The sequence below is a fragment of the Rhinopithecus bieti genome, unplaced genomic scaffold (assembly GCF_001698545.2).
Source record: "Rhinopithecus bieti isolate Rb0 unplaced genomic scaffold, ASM169854v2 scaffold_7648, whole genome shotgun sequence".
Lineage (NCBI taxonomy): Eukaryota > Metazoa > Chordata > Mammalia > Primates > Cercopithecidae > Rhinopithecus > Rhinopithecus bieti.
Window position 1 is genome coordinate 2020019 of NW_016805609.1, and position 19147 is coordinate 2039165.

Genomic DNA, 19147 nt, shown 5'->3' on the forward strand with positions numbered 1-19147 from the left:
AAAAAAAAAAAAAAAAAAAAAAAAAAAGAATGACTGTAGAGAAGAAGAGGGGCACTACTTCCTCTGATACTACATAGAAAAAAAAAGGCATGGCTCAAGATATAGTCACACCGGGGTAAAGGAGAAGAAAGTGGGGGAGCTTAAAATTTATGACCTTTGATTTCCTTTAGGGAGAAGTCTTCTGTTGAGCATGAGGAGAATGAATCTTTAAATTCAATGCAATTTCAATCCACATCTCAACAATGTGTGTGTGTGTGTGTTTGTGTGTGTGTGTGTGCATGCACATGTACACGCAATCTGAAAGGCTGAGTTTAAAATTTATCTATAAGGGCAAAGGGCTAAAATAGTTGGCAACCCTGGAGAAGTGTCACAAGGAGTGTGACTTGCCCTATCATACATCAGGGCTTATTATAAAGTCACACTGATTAGAAAAGTAGGGCACCAGGGCAGGACTAGACAAGTAGCAAAGACAGAAAGGCTCATGTATAGGTGGAAACCTGCTTTATGAAAGAGCTGGCATTATGCAACATAAGGATGGACCATTCAATAAATGACGCAAGGTCAGCTAGTCATCCACATGGATCCCCACTTCATATCATATACAAAATAATCAGTTATAGATGGGTTACAGATTTAATGTGGAAGGTGAAACTAGACACATTTTAGTAGAATATATAGAAGAATATATTTTTGAAATTTGGGTACAGAAGAGTTCATTAAACAAGAGGCAAAAAGCACAAAACATAAAAAAGGCTGATACATTTAATTACAGTCATGGGCTGCATAATGACGTTTCAGTCAACGATGCATTGTGTATGTAACAGTGGTGCCAAGAGATTATAATATTATATTTTTATTGTAACTTTTTTATCTTTGGATTTGTTTAGATACACAAATACCTACCATTGTGTTACAATTGCCTACAGTATTCACAACTGTAATATGCCATTCAAGTCTGTAGCTGAGGGACAAATAGGCTATACCATAGAATCTAGGTGTGTAGTACACTATGTTTTCTAGGTTTTTAGAAACACACTCTATAGGCTGGGCACGGTGGCTCACACCTGTACTCTCAGGACTTTGGGAGGCTGAGGCGGGCGGATCACCTGAGGTCTGGAGTTCGAGACCAGCCTGACCAACATGGTGAAACCCCATCTCCACTAAAAATATAAAAATTAGCTGAGCATGGTGGCTGGTGCTCCCAAAAGCTACTTGGGAGGCTGAGGCAGGGGAGTTGCTTGAACCCGGGAGGTGGAGGTTGCGGTGAGCCAAGATCACACAACTGCACTCCATCCTGGGTGACAGAGCAAGACTCTGTCTCAAAAAAAAGAAATACACTATCATGTTCATACAACAATGAAATAGCCCTAACGACACATTTCTCAGGATGTGTCCCTGTTGTTAAGTAATGCGTGACTGTACATTAAATTTGGGAATTTCTGTTTATCAAAGTACATAAAGTGAAAAAACAAGCCCCAAACTGAGAAAATGTATCTGTAACACAACCAACAAAAGATTAGTGTTTAACATAAATAAAAAGAATAAGAGGAAGTGGCTGTGGTTTGAAACTTGAAAAGAATATAAAAGATTTAGAACAATGATTGTAGGAAATAGGAGAGCCTATCGACTAGAGATAAATATGAGGATTGGCCGGCGTTATTGAAGGCCTAATTGAATTAGACTGAATGACTCAGCTTTGGGAGTGGTATAAGAAGCATCAGGCACATATAGATCAATTGACAGGTGAGGGAACCCAGATGGGAGCGGGGAGGGTGGAAAGACATAGTGCAAACTCTCAACAAGGCACAAGGTAAAGAAAACTATTTTGAACATGTTTTTACACAGATTACTTGACATGTTTGATCTCAGGCTCACGAACAGAGAAGCTTGGCATCCAGGTTCAGGTTCAGTATGAATGAAGTGGTGGGAGGGGGAAGGTAGGGCAGTTATCTTTGGAGTGGGGAGTAGATTTTAAAGTCTTAGATTTTGGAGCAGCAAGGCTTTGAGTGGAGGCATGATTCCCAGGTGTGACTGGGAAGAGATGGAAAGATGAACTGATTGGATGCTAGGAGGTCTGGCTGCTGTCAGGGGAGGAGAGTGAATGAGAGGAGTCACCCGTGTGGAAGTAGAAGGTGGTGAACTAGGATCAGGGCTGGTGTTGTCATCACCATGACTTGTTTAGGGCCACACAACCATGGGGTTTACAATGCCAAGTCCAAGTGGTCCTCCTTCACTCCAGGGTATCAAAAGCAAATGTACTACCCCAGTCTGGGACTGGTGGGTTGGCAGTGGTGATAGAGGAAGGCTTCTGCAGTTGCTCAGAGGACAGACAGGAGCTCCAGGAGGCAGCAGCAAAAAGGAGCTGGCACTGCCCTCTGGAACAAACGGCTCTTGGTTTCTGTGCACATAATGGGCCTCACTGTGTGCATGGCCACCTGTGTCCTCTTTTCCTGGTCTTGATATTCTTTATGACCAGACCCCTCTTGAGGAGGAAGAGAATAGAGGGACACCTGATCCCTGACATCTGTTCCCAAATGAATATGTTGTAGACAGTCTTTCTTTATCTCTTTAATTTCTATTCTTTACCTGAAAACAATGATAGAACTTAGGTTACAGGTTGATTCCTAGAAGGACATATCTCTCTAAAGGGGACAGGTTTTGAGTAAGCAGAGAACTGAATTTCTTCAAGATGTATATGAAGTGAGCAGAAAGTATAGCAGTAACTCTGTGTGATGATGTCGTGAGGGACTGCCCCACCTAGCTTGAAATTGCAGACCCAAGGCATATTTTTCACGAGGCCACACCACCCAGCGGCCTATCCATAGTGCAGGCTTTATTATGTAAGTCAGTTAAGTTCTGGGATGAGAAAGATGTCACATCAATTCTAGAACCAAATAGCTTAGCCAAACTTGGCAATGGTTAAACTGGCCTCATAATATTATATCCCATGTAGTTTGTAAGGGGAATCAAAAGAAACTTGAAGGATACATGAGAAAAGAGGAACTCTACGATGATGCAATGCCTCCTTGTTTTGTGTGCTATGCTATGGAGCCTAATGAGTAGAAAACATGGGCTCTGCAGCAAGACAGTCCTAGCTTGGCTCTTCTTGGCTGTGTACATCTGCCCACCTCTCCTAGCCTCAATTCCTTTCCTTGTCTCTGCAAGAGGATAAAACAATGCCTACTTTGTGTTTACCTTATTTTCAAGGCATCTAGTACCGTCCATGCACATAAGTAGTTCCTCAAAATTTGAAATTATAGTTATACTGTAATTTTGATTTAAAAATTTCTAACTTATTTCTGCCTAGATGTGGAAATAATCTGTTGCTTGTTAAGAACACACAGGCCAACGTTTAAATTTAGGAAATACAAAGAACACCACAAAGATACTCCTTGAGAAGAGCAACCCCAAGACACATAATTGTCAGATTCACCAAGGTTGAAATGAAGGAAAAAATGTTAAGAGCAGCCAGAGAGAAAGGTCAGGTTACCCACAAAGGGCAACCCATCAGACTAACAGCAGATCTCTCTGCAGAAACTCAACAAGACAGAAGAGAGTGGGGGCCAATATTCAACATTCTTAAAGAAGAGAATTTTCAACCCAGAATTTTATATCCAGCCAAACTATGCTTCACAAGTGAAGAAGAAATAAAATCTTTTACAGACAAGCAAATGCTGAGAGATTTTGTCACCAGCAGACCTACCTTACAGAGACTAAAGAAGCAAGAGCAAATTCAAAAGCTAGCAGAAGACAAGAAATAACTAAGATCAGAGCAGAACTGAAGGAGATAGAGACATGAAAAACCTTTCAAAAAAATAAATGAATCCAAGAGCTGATTTTCTGAAATGATCAACAAAATAGATAGACCAGACTAATAAAGAAGAAAAGAGAGAAGAATCAAATAGACACAATAAAAAAAGACAAAGGGGATATCACCACTGATCCCACGGAAATACAAAGTACCATCAGAGAATAGTATTAACACCGCTACACAAATAAACTGGAAAATCTAGAAGAAATGGATACATTCCTGGACAAACACACCCTCCCAAGACTAAACCAGGAAGAAGTCGAATCCCTGAATAGACCAAAAACAAGTTCTGAAATTGAGGCAGTAATTAATAGCCTACCAACCAAAAAAAGCCCAGGGCCAGATGGATTCACAGCCAAATTCTAGCAGAGGTACAAAGAGGAACTGGTACCATTTCTTCTGAAACTATTCCAAACAATAGAAAAATATGGACTCCTCCATAACTCATTTTATGAGGCCAGCATCATCCTGATACCAAAGCCTGGCAGAGACACAATAAAAAAGGAAAGTTTCAGGCCAATATTCATGATGAACATCAATGAGAAAATCCTCAATAAAATAATGGCAAACCAAATCCAGCAGCACATCAAAAAGCTTATCCACCATGATAAAGTCAGCTTCATCCCTGGGATGGAAGTCTGGTTCAACACATGCATATCAATAAACGTAATCTAACACATAAACAGAACCAATGACAAAAACCACATGATTATCTCAATAGATGCAGAAAAGGGCTTCAATAAAATGTAACATCCCCTCATGCTAAAAACTCTCAATAAACTAGGTATTGATGGAATGTATCTCAAAATAATAAGAGCTATTTATGACAAACCCACAGCCCATATTATATTGAATATGCAAAAGCTGGAAGTATTCCCTTTGAAAACTGGCACAAGAAAAGGATGCCCTGTCTCACCACTCCTATTCAACATAGTATTGCAAATTCTGGCCAGGGCAATCAGGCAAGAGAAAGAAATAAAGGGTATTCAAATAGGAAGAGAGGAAGTCAAATCGTCTCTGTTTGCAGATGACATGATTGTATATTTAGAAAACTCCATCATCTGAGCCCAAAATCTCCTTAAGCTGATAAGCAACTTCAGCAAAGTCTCAGGATACAAAATCAATGTGAAAAAAATCACAAGGATTCCTATACACCAATAACAGACAAACAGAGAGCCAAATCATGAGTGAACTTCCATTCACAATTGCTACAAAGAGAATAAAATACCTAGGAATACAACTTACAAGGGATGTGAAGGACCTGTTCAAGAAGAACTACAAACCACTGCTCAAGGAAATAAGAGAGGACACAAACGAATGGAAAAACATTCCATGCTCATGGATAGAAAGGATCAATATTGTGAAAATGGCCATACTGCCCAAAGTAATTTATAGATTTAATGCTATTGTTACCAAGCTACCATTGACTTTCTTCACAGAGTTAAGAAAAACCACTTTAAATTGCATATGAAACCAAAAAAGAGCCCGCATGGCCAAGGCAATCCTAAGCAGAAAGAACAAAGTTGGAGGCATCACACTACCTGACTTCAAACTATAGTACAAGACTACAGTAACCATAACAGTATAGTACTGGTACCAAAACACATATATACAGCACTGGAACAGAACAGAGGCCTCAGAAATAATGCCACACATCTACAACCATCTGATCTTTGACAAACCTGACAAAAACAAGCAATGGAGAAAGGATTCCCTACTTAATAAATAGTGTTGGGAAAACTGGCTAGCTATATGCAGAAAAGTGAAACTGGACCCTTTCCTTACACCTTATACAAAAATTAACTCAAGATGGATTAAAGACTTCAATGTAAAACCTAAAACCACAAAAACCCTAGAAGAAAACCTAGGCAATACCATTCAGGACATAGTTAGGGGCAAAGACTTCATGACTAAAAACCAAAAGCAATGGCAACAAAAGCCAAAATTGACAAATGGGATCTAATTAAGCTAAAGAGCTTTCGCACAACAAAAGAAACTATCATCAGAATGAACAGACAACCTACAGAATGAGAGACAGTTTTTGCAATCTATCCATGTGACAAGGGGCTAATATCTAGAATCTATGAAGAACTTAAACACATTTAGAAGAAAAAAACCCATCAAAAAGTGGGCAAAGGATATTAACAGACACTTCTCAAAAGAAGACATTTATGCAGCCAACAGGCATATGAAAACAAAGTTCATAATCACTGGTCATTAGAGAAATGTAAATCAAAACTACAATGAGATACCATCTCATGCCAGTTAGAATGGCAATCATTAAAAAGTCAGGAAACAACAGATGCTGGAGAGGATGTGGAGACATAGGAATGGTTTTACACTGTTGGTGGGAGTGTAAATTAGTTCAATTATTGTGGAAGACAGTGTAGTGTTTCCTCAAGGATCTAGAACCAGAAATACCATTTGAACCAGCAATCCCATTACTGGGTATATACCCAAAGGATTATAAATCATTCTACTATAAAGACACTTGCACACGTATGTTTATTGCAGCACTGTTCACAATAGTGAAAACTTGGAAGCAACCCAAATGTCCATCAATGATAGGCTGGATAAAGAAAATGTGGCACATACACGCCATGGAATACTATGCAGCCATGAAAAAGGATGAGTTCATGTCTTTTGCAGGGACATGGATGAAGCTGTAAACCATCATTCTCAGCAAACTAACACAAGAACAGAAAACAAAACACCACATGTTCTCACTCATAAGTGGGAGTTGAACAATGAGAACACATTGACACAGGGAGGGGAACTCACACACCGGGGCCTCTTAGCGGGTGGGGGGTTAGGGGAGGGATAGCATTAGGAGAAATATCTAAAGTAGATGATGGGTTGATGGGTGTAGCACACACCATGGCACGTGTATACACCTACCTAACAAACCTGCACATTCTGCACAAGTATCCCAGAATTTAAAGTGTAATTAAAAAAAAAAAAACAATTTTTTTTAAGAAAGAACTCATTTCCTGAGCCCGGAGATAGGAATACCTCACATTTCTTACAACAAATAACTTGCATTAAAATGCAGTTAACTTTTTCAGCAGAGACCATGATTAAACAACATGAAATTTAGGCAGAATTCTGCAAAAACAGTCCCATGAAATACCTAGAAAAGTTCATTCAGCCTCATTTGGTTTTATGACCTCCCACTGGTTCCTAGAATTTTGCTCCTAGCTGCCTTTCTAGGAAATTTGCAGGACTGCTGAAATGTATAGTCCTGGTAAGGTCTCTCAATTAGAATTAGCCTCAGCAATGGAAAAGCATCAGTATTTCGAAGAGAATCCCTAATGTGGCATGTAGAAGCTCAGGGCTTCAGTGTCTCTTTGGACAGAGGAAGTATGTGAGCTGCAACACCATGAGCTAACCACATCCGGGATGGGAGGATGTCACACGTGGGTGGTACCTTCATGTGTAGTAGAGTTCTCCTGGAATGCCAGCAGTCATGACTGGGTGCCCCACCCGCTCGCTGGCTTCTATACATGGGGCAGCCAGACTGTGTACCTAGGTATTGTCCTATTCTTCTCATCTTCACTCATCTCATCCCAAACCTGGAAGCTGCTGAAAGGTTTCTCACAAAGACTACGTGGATGCTTCCTGGAGATGAGTCTTGCCCACTCTGATCAATTCCTTTTTTTTTTTTCCTAAACGTTTTGCTATCTCTCTCAGCAGTTGGGTTTAACTGACCTTTGAGAATAGTCTCTCTGATTGAGGCCTGGGGGCACCTACCCAGAGTGGGTGATCCACTGCATTGGCTTCAATGCGACACTTTCTGAATAAAAATACTCCATACAGAGGTTAAACATCACTGACTTTGAGTCTTAGCTCCTCGTTTACTGATCAAATGAGCTGAGTTTCCTCATCTGTAAGATGAGGGGAATAATTGTACCTCTCTCATCAGGACAGTTGCAAAGGTCACATGAATTTATATGCATAAAGATCTTGTTTCCTGCCTGGCAGATAGCAAGTTCTTGTTAAATGTTTGAGTAAGCAGAGAACAAAATCACATGGTCTTGTTCATCCTAACCGGGTCACTGATTATACCACATTTGTAAGACATTTTGCTCTGATTTTAGAAACACTTCAGTAGCTATAGATTCCTCCAGGATTTCTTGAGTATGTTTCTCCATTTTCTACCTGTACAGACTAGTCTAACAGCCTGGATTCTTTGTCATTAAAGCTGTTTGACATGAAGCACACCAGTGGTTCACGACTTATAAGCAAAATGAAACCCCAAACCTAAGAAGATCAAGCTGAAGCGTTTTCCAGGAGGGGACCAATTTTGTCACTTCAAATCATTTGGTTGAGGCAGTCAGAGCATTTGGACGAGCTCCAAAAGGAAATGATGCTAAAATTCTGCTGCACACACCTTATTAACTCCAAGGCAGTAAAAGCAGTGTCTTTTTTACTCAAGAGAGGAAGCTACTGGAGCCAATGGAGCCTGAGGAGAGTCGTAAGCTGGGCCAGAAAGAGAGAATGTCACATGATTTGAGAAAATGTTGTGTGATTCAAGAAAATGACTGAAAATGTGGAGACAGCTGGCCACCCATGAGGAATTACCTACCAATTCCTTCTTCTTCATGCACTCCATAAGGATGATGAACAGATGCTGAGCTTGGGTTCGAGTGTATGTGAAAGTCTTCTGTATAGTCACCAACAGCTGGTCCCTCAAAGATTCATTTATCAGTCTGCAAATAAAAACAACGTCAAAAGCAGGTCAACCAACTCCTATTCAGCACATATTTCTGAGCAATACAGAGCTCAAGAGGGAATTATCAGGGTTTACTTTAGACAGGAGTTGCTTCTGTATTTTTCTCACAAAAGGTATCTCGCCTGTGATAATTAAAAAAGCAAGGCATTTAAAAATAAATCAATTTTACTATCTGAGAACCTAACAGAGTAAAGTAGAAAGATTGATTTAGATATTTTAATTTTATTTTTCTGTTTTTCATATGGCATGTGTCTAATGCCCTCTTCCTCAAGTTTGCTTATCAAAAAATACCTTCAATTAATCATCTGCATCTTCTTGGTAAGAATTTGCTATAGTACTGTTCTTAACAGTACTATATAAATCTCCTAACAGTACTGCAGGAGATTTAAATTGCAGCGTCATCTCTAATTGTGGAAATAAAGACAATATTTCATTAATAAGTTTTTGAACATCCATAAGCAGAAATAGGAGTTATGTTTTCCCAAATTCATTTCATGTAGGTGGCAGCCTGTCTGGCCTATGATTTAGGTATTCATTATTCATGTCAAGCTTTTGCTCTGTTACAGCGAATAGTAAGACAGTATCATGTTGGCTACCTGATTAAAAGATAGTTTTATGCTGTAGAAGAATAAATGAAAACAGGAAAGAGGCATCATATCCAATCAATGCTCAATTATGTCTTGAATATGAATCAATCACAACTAATTTTTAACTTCTTTCTCATTACCCTGGTGAGAACAGGGCTTTTTTTACTAGCCATTAAATGGCAGGGAAGGAAAATTCACTTTATTAATAACAGATACTATTCAAAATCAGGAAGACAAAACTGCTTTCAAGGACCAGTGGCAAAATTACCATAATTTGCTTAGTATTTTACAGATTACAAATTGCTTTCATAATTAAAGTATCAGCAACTCCTAAATAAAATAGTAAAATAAATCATGATCTCAGTTGCTGATTACAGGAACCCTACAGACAAAGGGTTTGTTCTATTTCACAGGCAGGACATTTTAGCCAGAAAGAGCCCAGTGTTTAAATTCATGCAGCAAATAAGTGACAGAGTCATCAGAATCAGAACCTAGTTCTTCTGCTTATTTGTCCAGGGCTCTTTCCACCACACCATGCTGCCTCTGTTTACACCAAGTGGATCACACCACTGCCTCTCTTCATCACTGTGGCCATTTGAGCAGGCAGTTGTGGAGTTTCCTTCAACATGAAAGCAAGACAAACTTTATTGCTTAAAAGAAGGCAAGATGCGGAGCTGGAAGATATCTTCCGATCAGTGACCTGCTGTGTTCCAGTGTATGTGTGTTTCACCTGAACTCACTAGGTTGGATATTATGACAGCCCTGCCTTGAGGAAGGTGGCATTCCTCATGACAGAACTATACCAACAATCCTGGAAGGTCACTCAGCTGGACGAAGGATTGGGTCACCCCTTTCCCTACTCCTCCAGCGTGTATATTCTATGTCAAGAATATACACATTAAGGCTGGGCGCTGTGGCTCCCACCTGTAATCCTAGGACTTTGGGAGGCTGAGGCAGGTGGCTCACTTGAGCCCAGGAGTTCGAGATCAGCCTGGGCAATACAGTGAGACCTTGTCTCTACAAAAAATTATAAAGTTAGTTGGGCACGGTGGTGCATGCCTGTAGTCCCAGCTACTTGAGATGCTGAGGTGGGAAGATCTCTTGAGCCAGGGAGGCAGTGAGCCAAGATCACACCACTGTACTCCAGCCTGGGTGACAGGGCCAGAACCTGTCTAAAAAAATTTATTATTTAGAAAAAGAGGATGGTTGAAAAAAATAACGCCAGATCCTCTCTTGAGATTATCTTAATTATACTGAATGACTCTGTGGTCTTAGCTGTGGACCAGATTGAAGTATTTATTCATTCATTCATTCATTCATTCATTCATTCATTTAGTCATTCAACAAATGCATAGTGAATGTCTACTTAGTGCCACACACCAGGATGTGCCAGGATCAGAGGAGCTATATATGCACTCCCAGCCTTCAATGAGCTTATGCGCCAGTGGCGTAGAAAGATGTGAACCAGCAATCCAACCGTGATTGTCAGTGGAAAAGAAGTAGAGAAGCTTGTGGCAAATGTATCTAATCTAATCTGAGGGATTCAGGGACGACTTTTCTGAGGGAGTGCTGTTTTATCTGAGACACGAATGAGTGAGTATCAGCATAGTTGGGGCTGGAAGGGTTGGGTAAGAGAATTCACAGCAGACAAAATGGCATGAACGGGCCCAGTTTGGAAAAAATAAAAAGTCAGTATGGCTGGAGCTAAGAGAGCAAATTAAAGAGTGGAACAAAATAGGGCTGCAGAAGGGGTGAGCAGGAACAAGATCAATGGGGGACTTTGAAGGTGATGTTATAGAGATTTTAGGTTTTATCCCCCAGACAATGAAAAGCCGTTAAAAGATTTAAGCAGAAGGGTGGCATGATCACATTTGTGTTGCCAATTAATTTTCTTGAAAAGTAAAGACATGCACACTCAGATCTAGGCATGTGTCTACCTGACAGGTAACCCAAGTGGATGAGTCTAGAGAGTTCTTCAGTATCAAGCATCCATTAATTTTGTACAGGATTAACAACAGAAAGGATTCTCCTGATTAGCCACTTGATAGATATAATCATTCATCTGCAGGTGTTTAATTTTGATAACAACTCAAAATTTGTTTTCTACTATCAACCATCTGTAATGAAATCTCAGCTCCCCAGGTTCATTATATGCTTGAGGGATCTGTCTGACACTTGCATCCAATCTGTCACTTTCTAAAAATTGAGGAATGATGTGCAATTTAGCTGATTGTGGGTTTCAGTGGTTAGGAGAGCTGAAAGACAGTAAGAATCTCATCCTCTGAGCCCAATTTCCCAGTTGCTGAAGTTATGGCTTTGGCTAGATCATTTAATGACAAGAACCGTAGAATTCTAGAAGTAGAAGGATTCTCTAGGGTGTTTTCCAAAGTGTGGGATACCTGTTACAGGTAGAACAAAGATGATTTGATCTATTCAAAGCATAAAGTTACAGCAATTAAATATTAAATAACTGCCCTTTCTGATTCAGTTCTTTTTCCATCCTTCTGATTGCAACAAGAAGAAAATCTCATTTTTAGTGCTTTCCTGCCTTTAACAGCTCCCCAACACTTGTAGATCTCCCCTTTTAACAAAGAAAAGATATTAGGTCTCATGCCTTTGGCAAAAAGAGTTTAATAACATTGTTTTAAATAAGATCCCACAAAACATTTGATGTGTCTGTAGCACGTCATGGTTTAACGTACACAATGGGCTTCAGAGATAATCTCACAACAATCTATGAGGCAAGTGGGATTAATTTCATTTTGCAGAAGAGAAAACTATGCCCTAAGGAGGTTAAACGATTTGTGCTAGGTCATAATGCTTGATGGTCTGTCTGAGTTGAGCCTATCGACTTCAGCCTTGCCCCATGGTGTTGCTGTTCCTGATTATATTCTAAGTCTTTCATAGTTTCCTAATCATCTGTATCAGGGATGATAAGGGGGAACACTAAATGAAGATAATCGCAAAGTGCATTAAGTAGTTTGAAGAGTATATTTGCAGGCTGGGCTTGGTGGCTCACGCCTGTAATCCTGGCACTTTGGGAGGCTGAGGTTGGTGGATCACTTGAAGTCAGGAGTTCAAGACCAGCCTGGCCAACATGTCCAAACCCCGCTTCTACTAAAAATACAAAATTAGCCAGGCATGGTGGCACGTGCCTGTAATCGCAGCTACTCAGAGGCTGAGGTGTGGGGATCGCTTGAGCCTGGGAGGCAGAAGTTGCAGTGAACTGAGATTACGCATCACTGCACTCCAGCCTGGGCAATCAAATGAGACTCCATCTCAAAAAACAAAACAAAACCCAAAACCAAAAGAAAAAAAACAAAAAAACCAGTATTTGCTTCTAATTTTTCATAAGTATTTGCTCTGCTGAACTAGATGCCTTCTGTTTGGGTACAAATGCTTACTCTATCTTCTCTGAAGATCCTTTCTTGTTTTGTAACCATATTCCTTAGGATATATGGAAGCCTGCTTTCTTAAAATTATTATTTTCTAGTTCTTCCCATATTTTCTGTGTAACATTGGAGTGATTTAAAATTTTACTGTAATATTTAATCATCAGAAAATTAGAGATGAACCTATTTTATATTTCTTTTATGACACTAGAATATTGACTGAAAATTTCTTGACATCAAAATATGGTCGTAGTATTATGTGAAATTTTTATTTTAGAATTCAGCCTTGACAAAGTCATCTTATTTACGGAAACTGTTAATTTGTGGTTCTTATCTACCCATGTTGTTTTTGGTACATCTCAAATTAGAGGGTTTTGTGATAGGAGCTGTAGTCATTGAAGTGAGGCAGATCTCTACACTATGGCATTTGTGTCTCCATTTAAATACTGCACTTATGATCTGGAGCTTTGTAGATGAGTCACAGAGTAGTTTAAAATAGGCCAATATTCAGCCAGTGCTCAGGGTAACCAACAAAACGCCCCGCAGTTTGCTATTAGTATTCTGTTCAAATGCTCCCAATACAACCCACACATACAAATATATTTCTCCGAATGAATTTAATTACCTGCAAATTACCTGCAATATTAGAGTTTTGTTCCTAGATTTAAAAATGAGAAAATGCATTTAGAATTCAATGGGATTCTAAGAGCTAATCTTAGGTTAATGAGTTTCGAGGAAGAGCCCTTCCTGTGACCCCCATAGATATTTTCTATTAGTTTATTCAGACACAATATGAGAAAATTTTAGCTATATAAAAAAACTTGTTAGTAACACCGCAATTTGGCACTTAAAAGACATAATCACCCACAGAATATCTAATTCTCTAAAGAAAAATGAAATTTTATCATTTGCTAGAAGACAAAGCAAATTACTAAATGTTATATTAAGGGCACATGAAGTTACATGTCTTGCCTGAGTTCACAGAGAATGGCGTATTTTTCTCCTTGTGCTTTTTTTTGGTAAAAGTTGCCACTTCCTCCCCAAATGTCATGACTCTGGTCTACAAGTAACACCACAATTCTTCCCAGAAAGGCAGGAAGCATTGTTAATAACAGCATTATGGCCACCAGGGCTAGGCTGTCTGGATTTAAGCTGTTACCTGTTGGCTGTGTGATCTTGTGTAAGTTAGTGTTGATGTTCTATTTTTCATATATGTAAAATGGAAACTATAATAGTACTTATCTCATAGGCTTGTGAATATTAAATGAGTTAAACTTTGTAAAAGGCTTAGAAAAATGCCTGACACATAGCAAGTCCTGCACAAGCATATGCATTATTCAAACAGAATCCTACGATGCTTTTTAGGAAAGAGTCACTGATATATTCCTTCTCATGAAGTAGCACAACTAGTGGGCCAGGGCCCCCGCGTACAATGCAGAACTCTCTCCTGGTGTTAACAGTGCTCTGCACATCTGGTGAGTCCAGTGGTGTAAGGCTGGAGAAATAACTTTCACACTTTAGAGAGGTCAGAGACCGCCAGTTCTTTCCTATGTTTGGGAAATGGAGATACTTAGCAGATTTAGGAGGCTTGATTATAGTGCAGTCTTGCAAACACTCCATGCAGACATCTGCTTGTTCATTCATTCATTCATTCATTCAACAAACAATATTCATGCCTTCTGTGTGCCAGGCACTAAGTTAGATACAGAGATATACATAATATTCAGTTCTAGCCTCAAGGAACTCAAAAAGTTGTATGCCAAGTATTCTGTAATTGATGGGTATTAACCCCAAAATTTATTCGTATAAAGCAACATTTATTTGTTGTGTTGATAATTTTGTGGCTCAAGAATTTAGGCAGGCACAATGGGGATGGCTCATTTTTCTCCAGCATACCTAGGGCCTCAACTGGAATGGCTGATGAAGACTACAATAGCTCAACTGTGACCATATGTCTGGGGCCTCAATTCTGTTCCATGTGGCATCTGTTGGGGCTAGAATATCCAAGATGGCTTCCTTACTTCCAAGTCTGGTACCTGGCCTGGTCTGGCTAAAAGAGTTGAGGGTTGGCTTGCATTGCTCTTTCCCTGTTGGTTGCAGGGTAGATGGACTTCTTACATGGAAGCTGGCTTCTCTTAAAGTGAGGGTTCCAAGAGAGAGCATTCAGAGAGGCTCAGGCAGAAACTACAAGACTTGTTGGGACTTAGCCTCAGAAGTCCTAGAATGTCATTTTCTTGTACTTGATTAATCTAACAAGTCACTAAAAGTAGCCCAGAATCAAGAAGATGGAAGGAATAGACTTCACCTCTTGATGACAGCATAAATATACACTGAAGGAATATATTAACGGTGATCATCTTGGAGACAAGCAATGACATCAAGTGACTCTGTTCAGATGAGACATCAACAGTGATCTTTTCCATATTTTGGTGATAAACAGCCTCAGTTGCCTTACTTTGAATTGTCTCTTCTAACAGATCATTATAATGAGAACCACCATTTCCTTCAAAGTAATACTCCAACTATTCATAAATGTTTCCAAAATATTATTACTGATTTGTGCATAGAACCTACAAATATTTTCTCCTTTTGATCCAGCTGCCTATTTACATTTATTTGGCATTTAGTGTGTACCAGGTATTTCTTTTAGACCTTGGTGCCTGGTCAGAGACTTTTTTGCCATGGATACTATCATCACATTTTGTGCCTGTGAAATGCTGCATATAAGGGACATCTTCAGTAATATGTGTGTATGCTTGAGCCAGCCCTTAAGGCCCAGGTTAAGTCACCACCAAAACCAGGTTTTTTTTTTCTTGATATCTTAATTTCACTTTGGGGTCTGTTTGGAGAGATAAAGCAACAGCAGCACCTGTTGATGTTGCCAATTTCTGCTAGAAACTATCTTTTCTTTTCTTTAAACTCAGAGAAAGTTTGGAAATGATTGGGCCACGTGTGGTGGCTCACGTCTATAATCCCAGTGCTTTAGGAGCCTGAGGCAGCAGGATTGCTTGAGGCGAGGAGTTCAAGAAGTGAATTGACCGCCCAACTCAAAAACATATATTTGGTTCTGTTTCTGGATACTACTTTATTCCCCCCTTTGAATTGCTTTATTTACTAGTGAGGGACGTGAGACAGGTTATTTGATCTTTAAGGCTTCATCTCCTTATCTGTTGAATAAGGGAGCGTATGTCTTCTTAGGTCCATGTATTTGGGAAAAAAAGAGATCATGCATGGAAAGCACAAAATTTGACTTCCTAAAATATTTTTCCAGTTTTCCTCATTCTCTATCTACCTTGGTTTGGGTCCTCATCATATCTTATTCAGATGGTACCAACAGACTGCTAATTGGTTGCTTCTCTATCTTCCTCTAGTCCATTCCCCACAGTGTTAATTAAATGGTTCTACAAAGCAGACATGATTCTATTGCACCCTTCTTAAATCCCTGCAATAGCGTTCCATCACCAGCAAGATAACGTCTCAACTTGCATATGGCATATAAGGTTTGTCTATGGTCTTGCTCCACAGCTAGGCTCATCTCCTGCCACTCTGTCACCCATATCCTGTAAATACTGAATCTCCCAAGCTCACCAGACCCTTGCATGCCACCATATCTTCAGCTTGCTATGTCTGCTACTTGGACTATTCTGTAGTCCTGACCTCATCACTCAAAACTCATCATTTAAAACTCAGCTCAAACTTTGCCTCCTTTTTCTTTTTTCAGCTTTTATTTCAGAATCGGGGGTACACATGGAGGTTTGTTACAAGGGTATATTGCATACTTCTGAGCTTTGGCGTATGGATGATTAAGATTCAGTTGTAAGACTATTAAGCTTTAGTGAAGACACGCTAATTCACTTGATTTAATCATCCCACAATGTAAACATATATCAAGACATCACAGTGTATCCCGTTGTCAACTAAAAATAAAATTTAAGAAAATGTAAACAAAAAATCACCCTCATCTCCTATGTGAAAGTCTCTGATGACTGCTCCCTTGGTGCTCTCAAAGCACTTGAGACATATTTCGATGATTATTATATTGCATGGAAATTATTTGTCTCACTCCAGTAGATGAACTTTTTGAAGCAGTGATTGATTCTTTATTCTGCGTGTACCTTAAGTTCTAGAAGAGTGCTTGGTTCAATGTTAGCTATAGAAGAATCTTTGTGGATTGACCGAGTGACTGAGTAGCTGCCTGCTTTACGTGGGTGACCAGGCGGTCATCCCCATGCCTGTTTGTCCTCATGGTGGGATGTACTTCAAGCATATTTGGGAGAATGGGAGATAAGGCATAAGGTTTTACTGTCCAGCAAGTTGGTTTTCTTGATCCTTTTCCTTTCAATCAGATTCATCTCTAAGAAATATTCTTGGTCTCTATCTTTATCTTTCTTTTGTTGTTTAAACTCAAAGGGTGTTTAGAAATGATTGGGCCAGTGGTGGCTCACGCCTATAATTCCAGCACTTTGGGAGGCTGGGGTGGCAGGATTGCTTGAGGCCAGGAATTCAAGAAGTGAACTGGCTGCCCAACTCAAAAACATATATATATATATATTTGGTTCTATTTCTGGATACTACCTCATCCCTCCTTTGAATTGCTTTGTAGTTCTTGTCAGGAACAGATTCTTATTCACTTGCATCTCCCCCATAATGCTTAGGGCAATATCTTGCCCATAGAAGTTCTCAATAGCTGTTTGAAGATGTTAAGAGTTTCAATGATATGAAGGTAATTTCACTCACTTAGATGTTGGTGGTTTTGACAACACAAAGTAATTATATCACATAAAAATCAACACAACATACATCTATATTTTTTCAACTAGTTCCATGTCATACATTGAAGTGGTGAGGCTAGTTTCACAATCTGCTATAGGAGACAGAACGACATAATTAAGATGCTGTGGTATGGTGCCTTGGGCTGTAATACAGCTCCTTTATTTACCAGTGAGGGACCTGAGATAGGTTATTTGATCTCTTTAAGGCATTGTCTCCTCATCTGTTAAACAAGGGTAGTATATGTCTTTTTAGGTCAATGTATTTGGAGGAAAAAAGAGATCATGTATGGAAAGTACCTGGCGCTGTTCCTGGCACATAGGTGTTAAATAATTGGCAGTTGTTGTTATTAAGAATAATAGGGGCTTTTGCACCCACAGGGAATCCCAATGATCCCTAGCTCAGAGCTGAAGCAAAGTAACTGACACGCATATTAGCTGGAGGAGGCCATCCCTATGGGGGATAGATTTCAGTATTTCTGTGAAATTCAGATGAAGTAGGTCTGTGAATAGGAGGGGAAAGGCCACATTTCAAAGCCACTAAGCTGGGGTATCAGTGCAGAGAGCTCATTAGCTCTTGGATCATATTCGTCAAAGTCATGCAAACTGGTGTTGCTAAGATGCCCTGAAACCATTACTCTTAGATAACTTTATGCCACCTTGAAGTCAAACAGGTGTTAGGATAAGAATTCATACTCAGCTGTAACCTCCTACTTTCATATTTTTGAAGTCTGCATGTTGTAGAGAAGGCACAAATCAGAAAATTCTACTGAGAGATTTGATTTTAGGATAAAAGAATGATACAGTTTTAGAGCAACCATTCTATGGATGAAGGATCCAAGGTCTGTGAAGGTGAACTGATTTGCTTAAGATAATATAGCTGGTAAGCATAAGAGCTGGATTTAGAAGCCAAGAGAATCAGGAGGGAAAAATCTCTGATAGTGACTTATTCTAACCTAAATATGTAGGTTCAACTTAGTGTATTAATGTAAAGTTAGTGATTTGTTTAAATGATGTAAAGTTAGTGATTTGTTTAAATGGAGATTTTCTCTATTTTTTGCTTAAGATGCTGCATCTCATGTGTGTGAAGACTCAGTAATGTGATTTCAAGGATCCACTACTTTCTGAGTTAATCCCCACTTAATCAGATGTCCAATGTTTCTTTTTAATTGCTTAAGTGGCAAATTAACATTTTATTCAACAATTAGAAGCCCTAAGAGTAACTCTTATAATAAAAGTTAACTGTAACTGATTGACGTTGATGTTTTCCAGAAAACACCAGTTGGATAGAAAGTTATAGAAGGTTGAATGGCACACAGAGACATGACCAATAGATAACATGGGCTGGTTAGGAGATTACTTTTCCCAACTTTTTATGAGGATCAACTCCAGATACAAATGGCCTCTATTAGCTAAGGCCTGTGAGAAATAGTTGCTGATTGTGCTTTAGGATCTATTCTAGAAAGGTTCTTCACCTGGGCTTTTCCTGAGGTTTTCATCCAGCAATATGAGGTAGATAGAAGGATATTAGAGAAGCTGTCCATAACCAGGCAGGATGATGATACAGTCTGTTTGCGAACAAACTGTATGTACTGCTGCGCATAAAGTGATCCTTTCTTATGTTTATTTTTTTCTTTATTCTTTCTCTTCATTTTTTTCCTTCCTTCTTTCCTTCCCTTTTCCTTCTCTCCTCCCCTCCCCTCTTCTTTCCTTTTCTTTCCTTGTTCTCACCTTACACTCCTGAGCCAGCTATGATAAAACAGAAGGCACAGATACACATCGAAAAGGAAACTAAAGGTGGGTGGCGTGGTGGGGGTGAGAGTGGTAAGAGAGGTACTTAGTCCCTTCTATAAGAC

General features: G+C 39.4%; 1 protein-coding gene across 21 annotated transcripts in view; it reads right to left on the reverse strand.

Annotated features, from left to right (window-relative positions):
* The window catches only part of TRPM3 (transient receptor potential cation channel subfamily M member 3), a 931696-nt gene that overhangs the window by 218849 nt on the left and 693700 nt on the right, over window positions 1–19147 (reverse strand). For all 21 annotated transcript variants that reach the window (XM_017873090.1, XM_017873069.1, XM_017873076.1 and 18 more), the window contains one exon: window positions 8397–8520. In XM_017873090.1, coding sequence (XP_017728579.1) covers window positions 8397–8520 — 124 coding nt within the window. The remainder of the gene's footprint in view (window positions 1–8396; window positions 8521–19147) is intronic.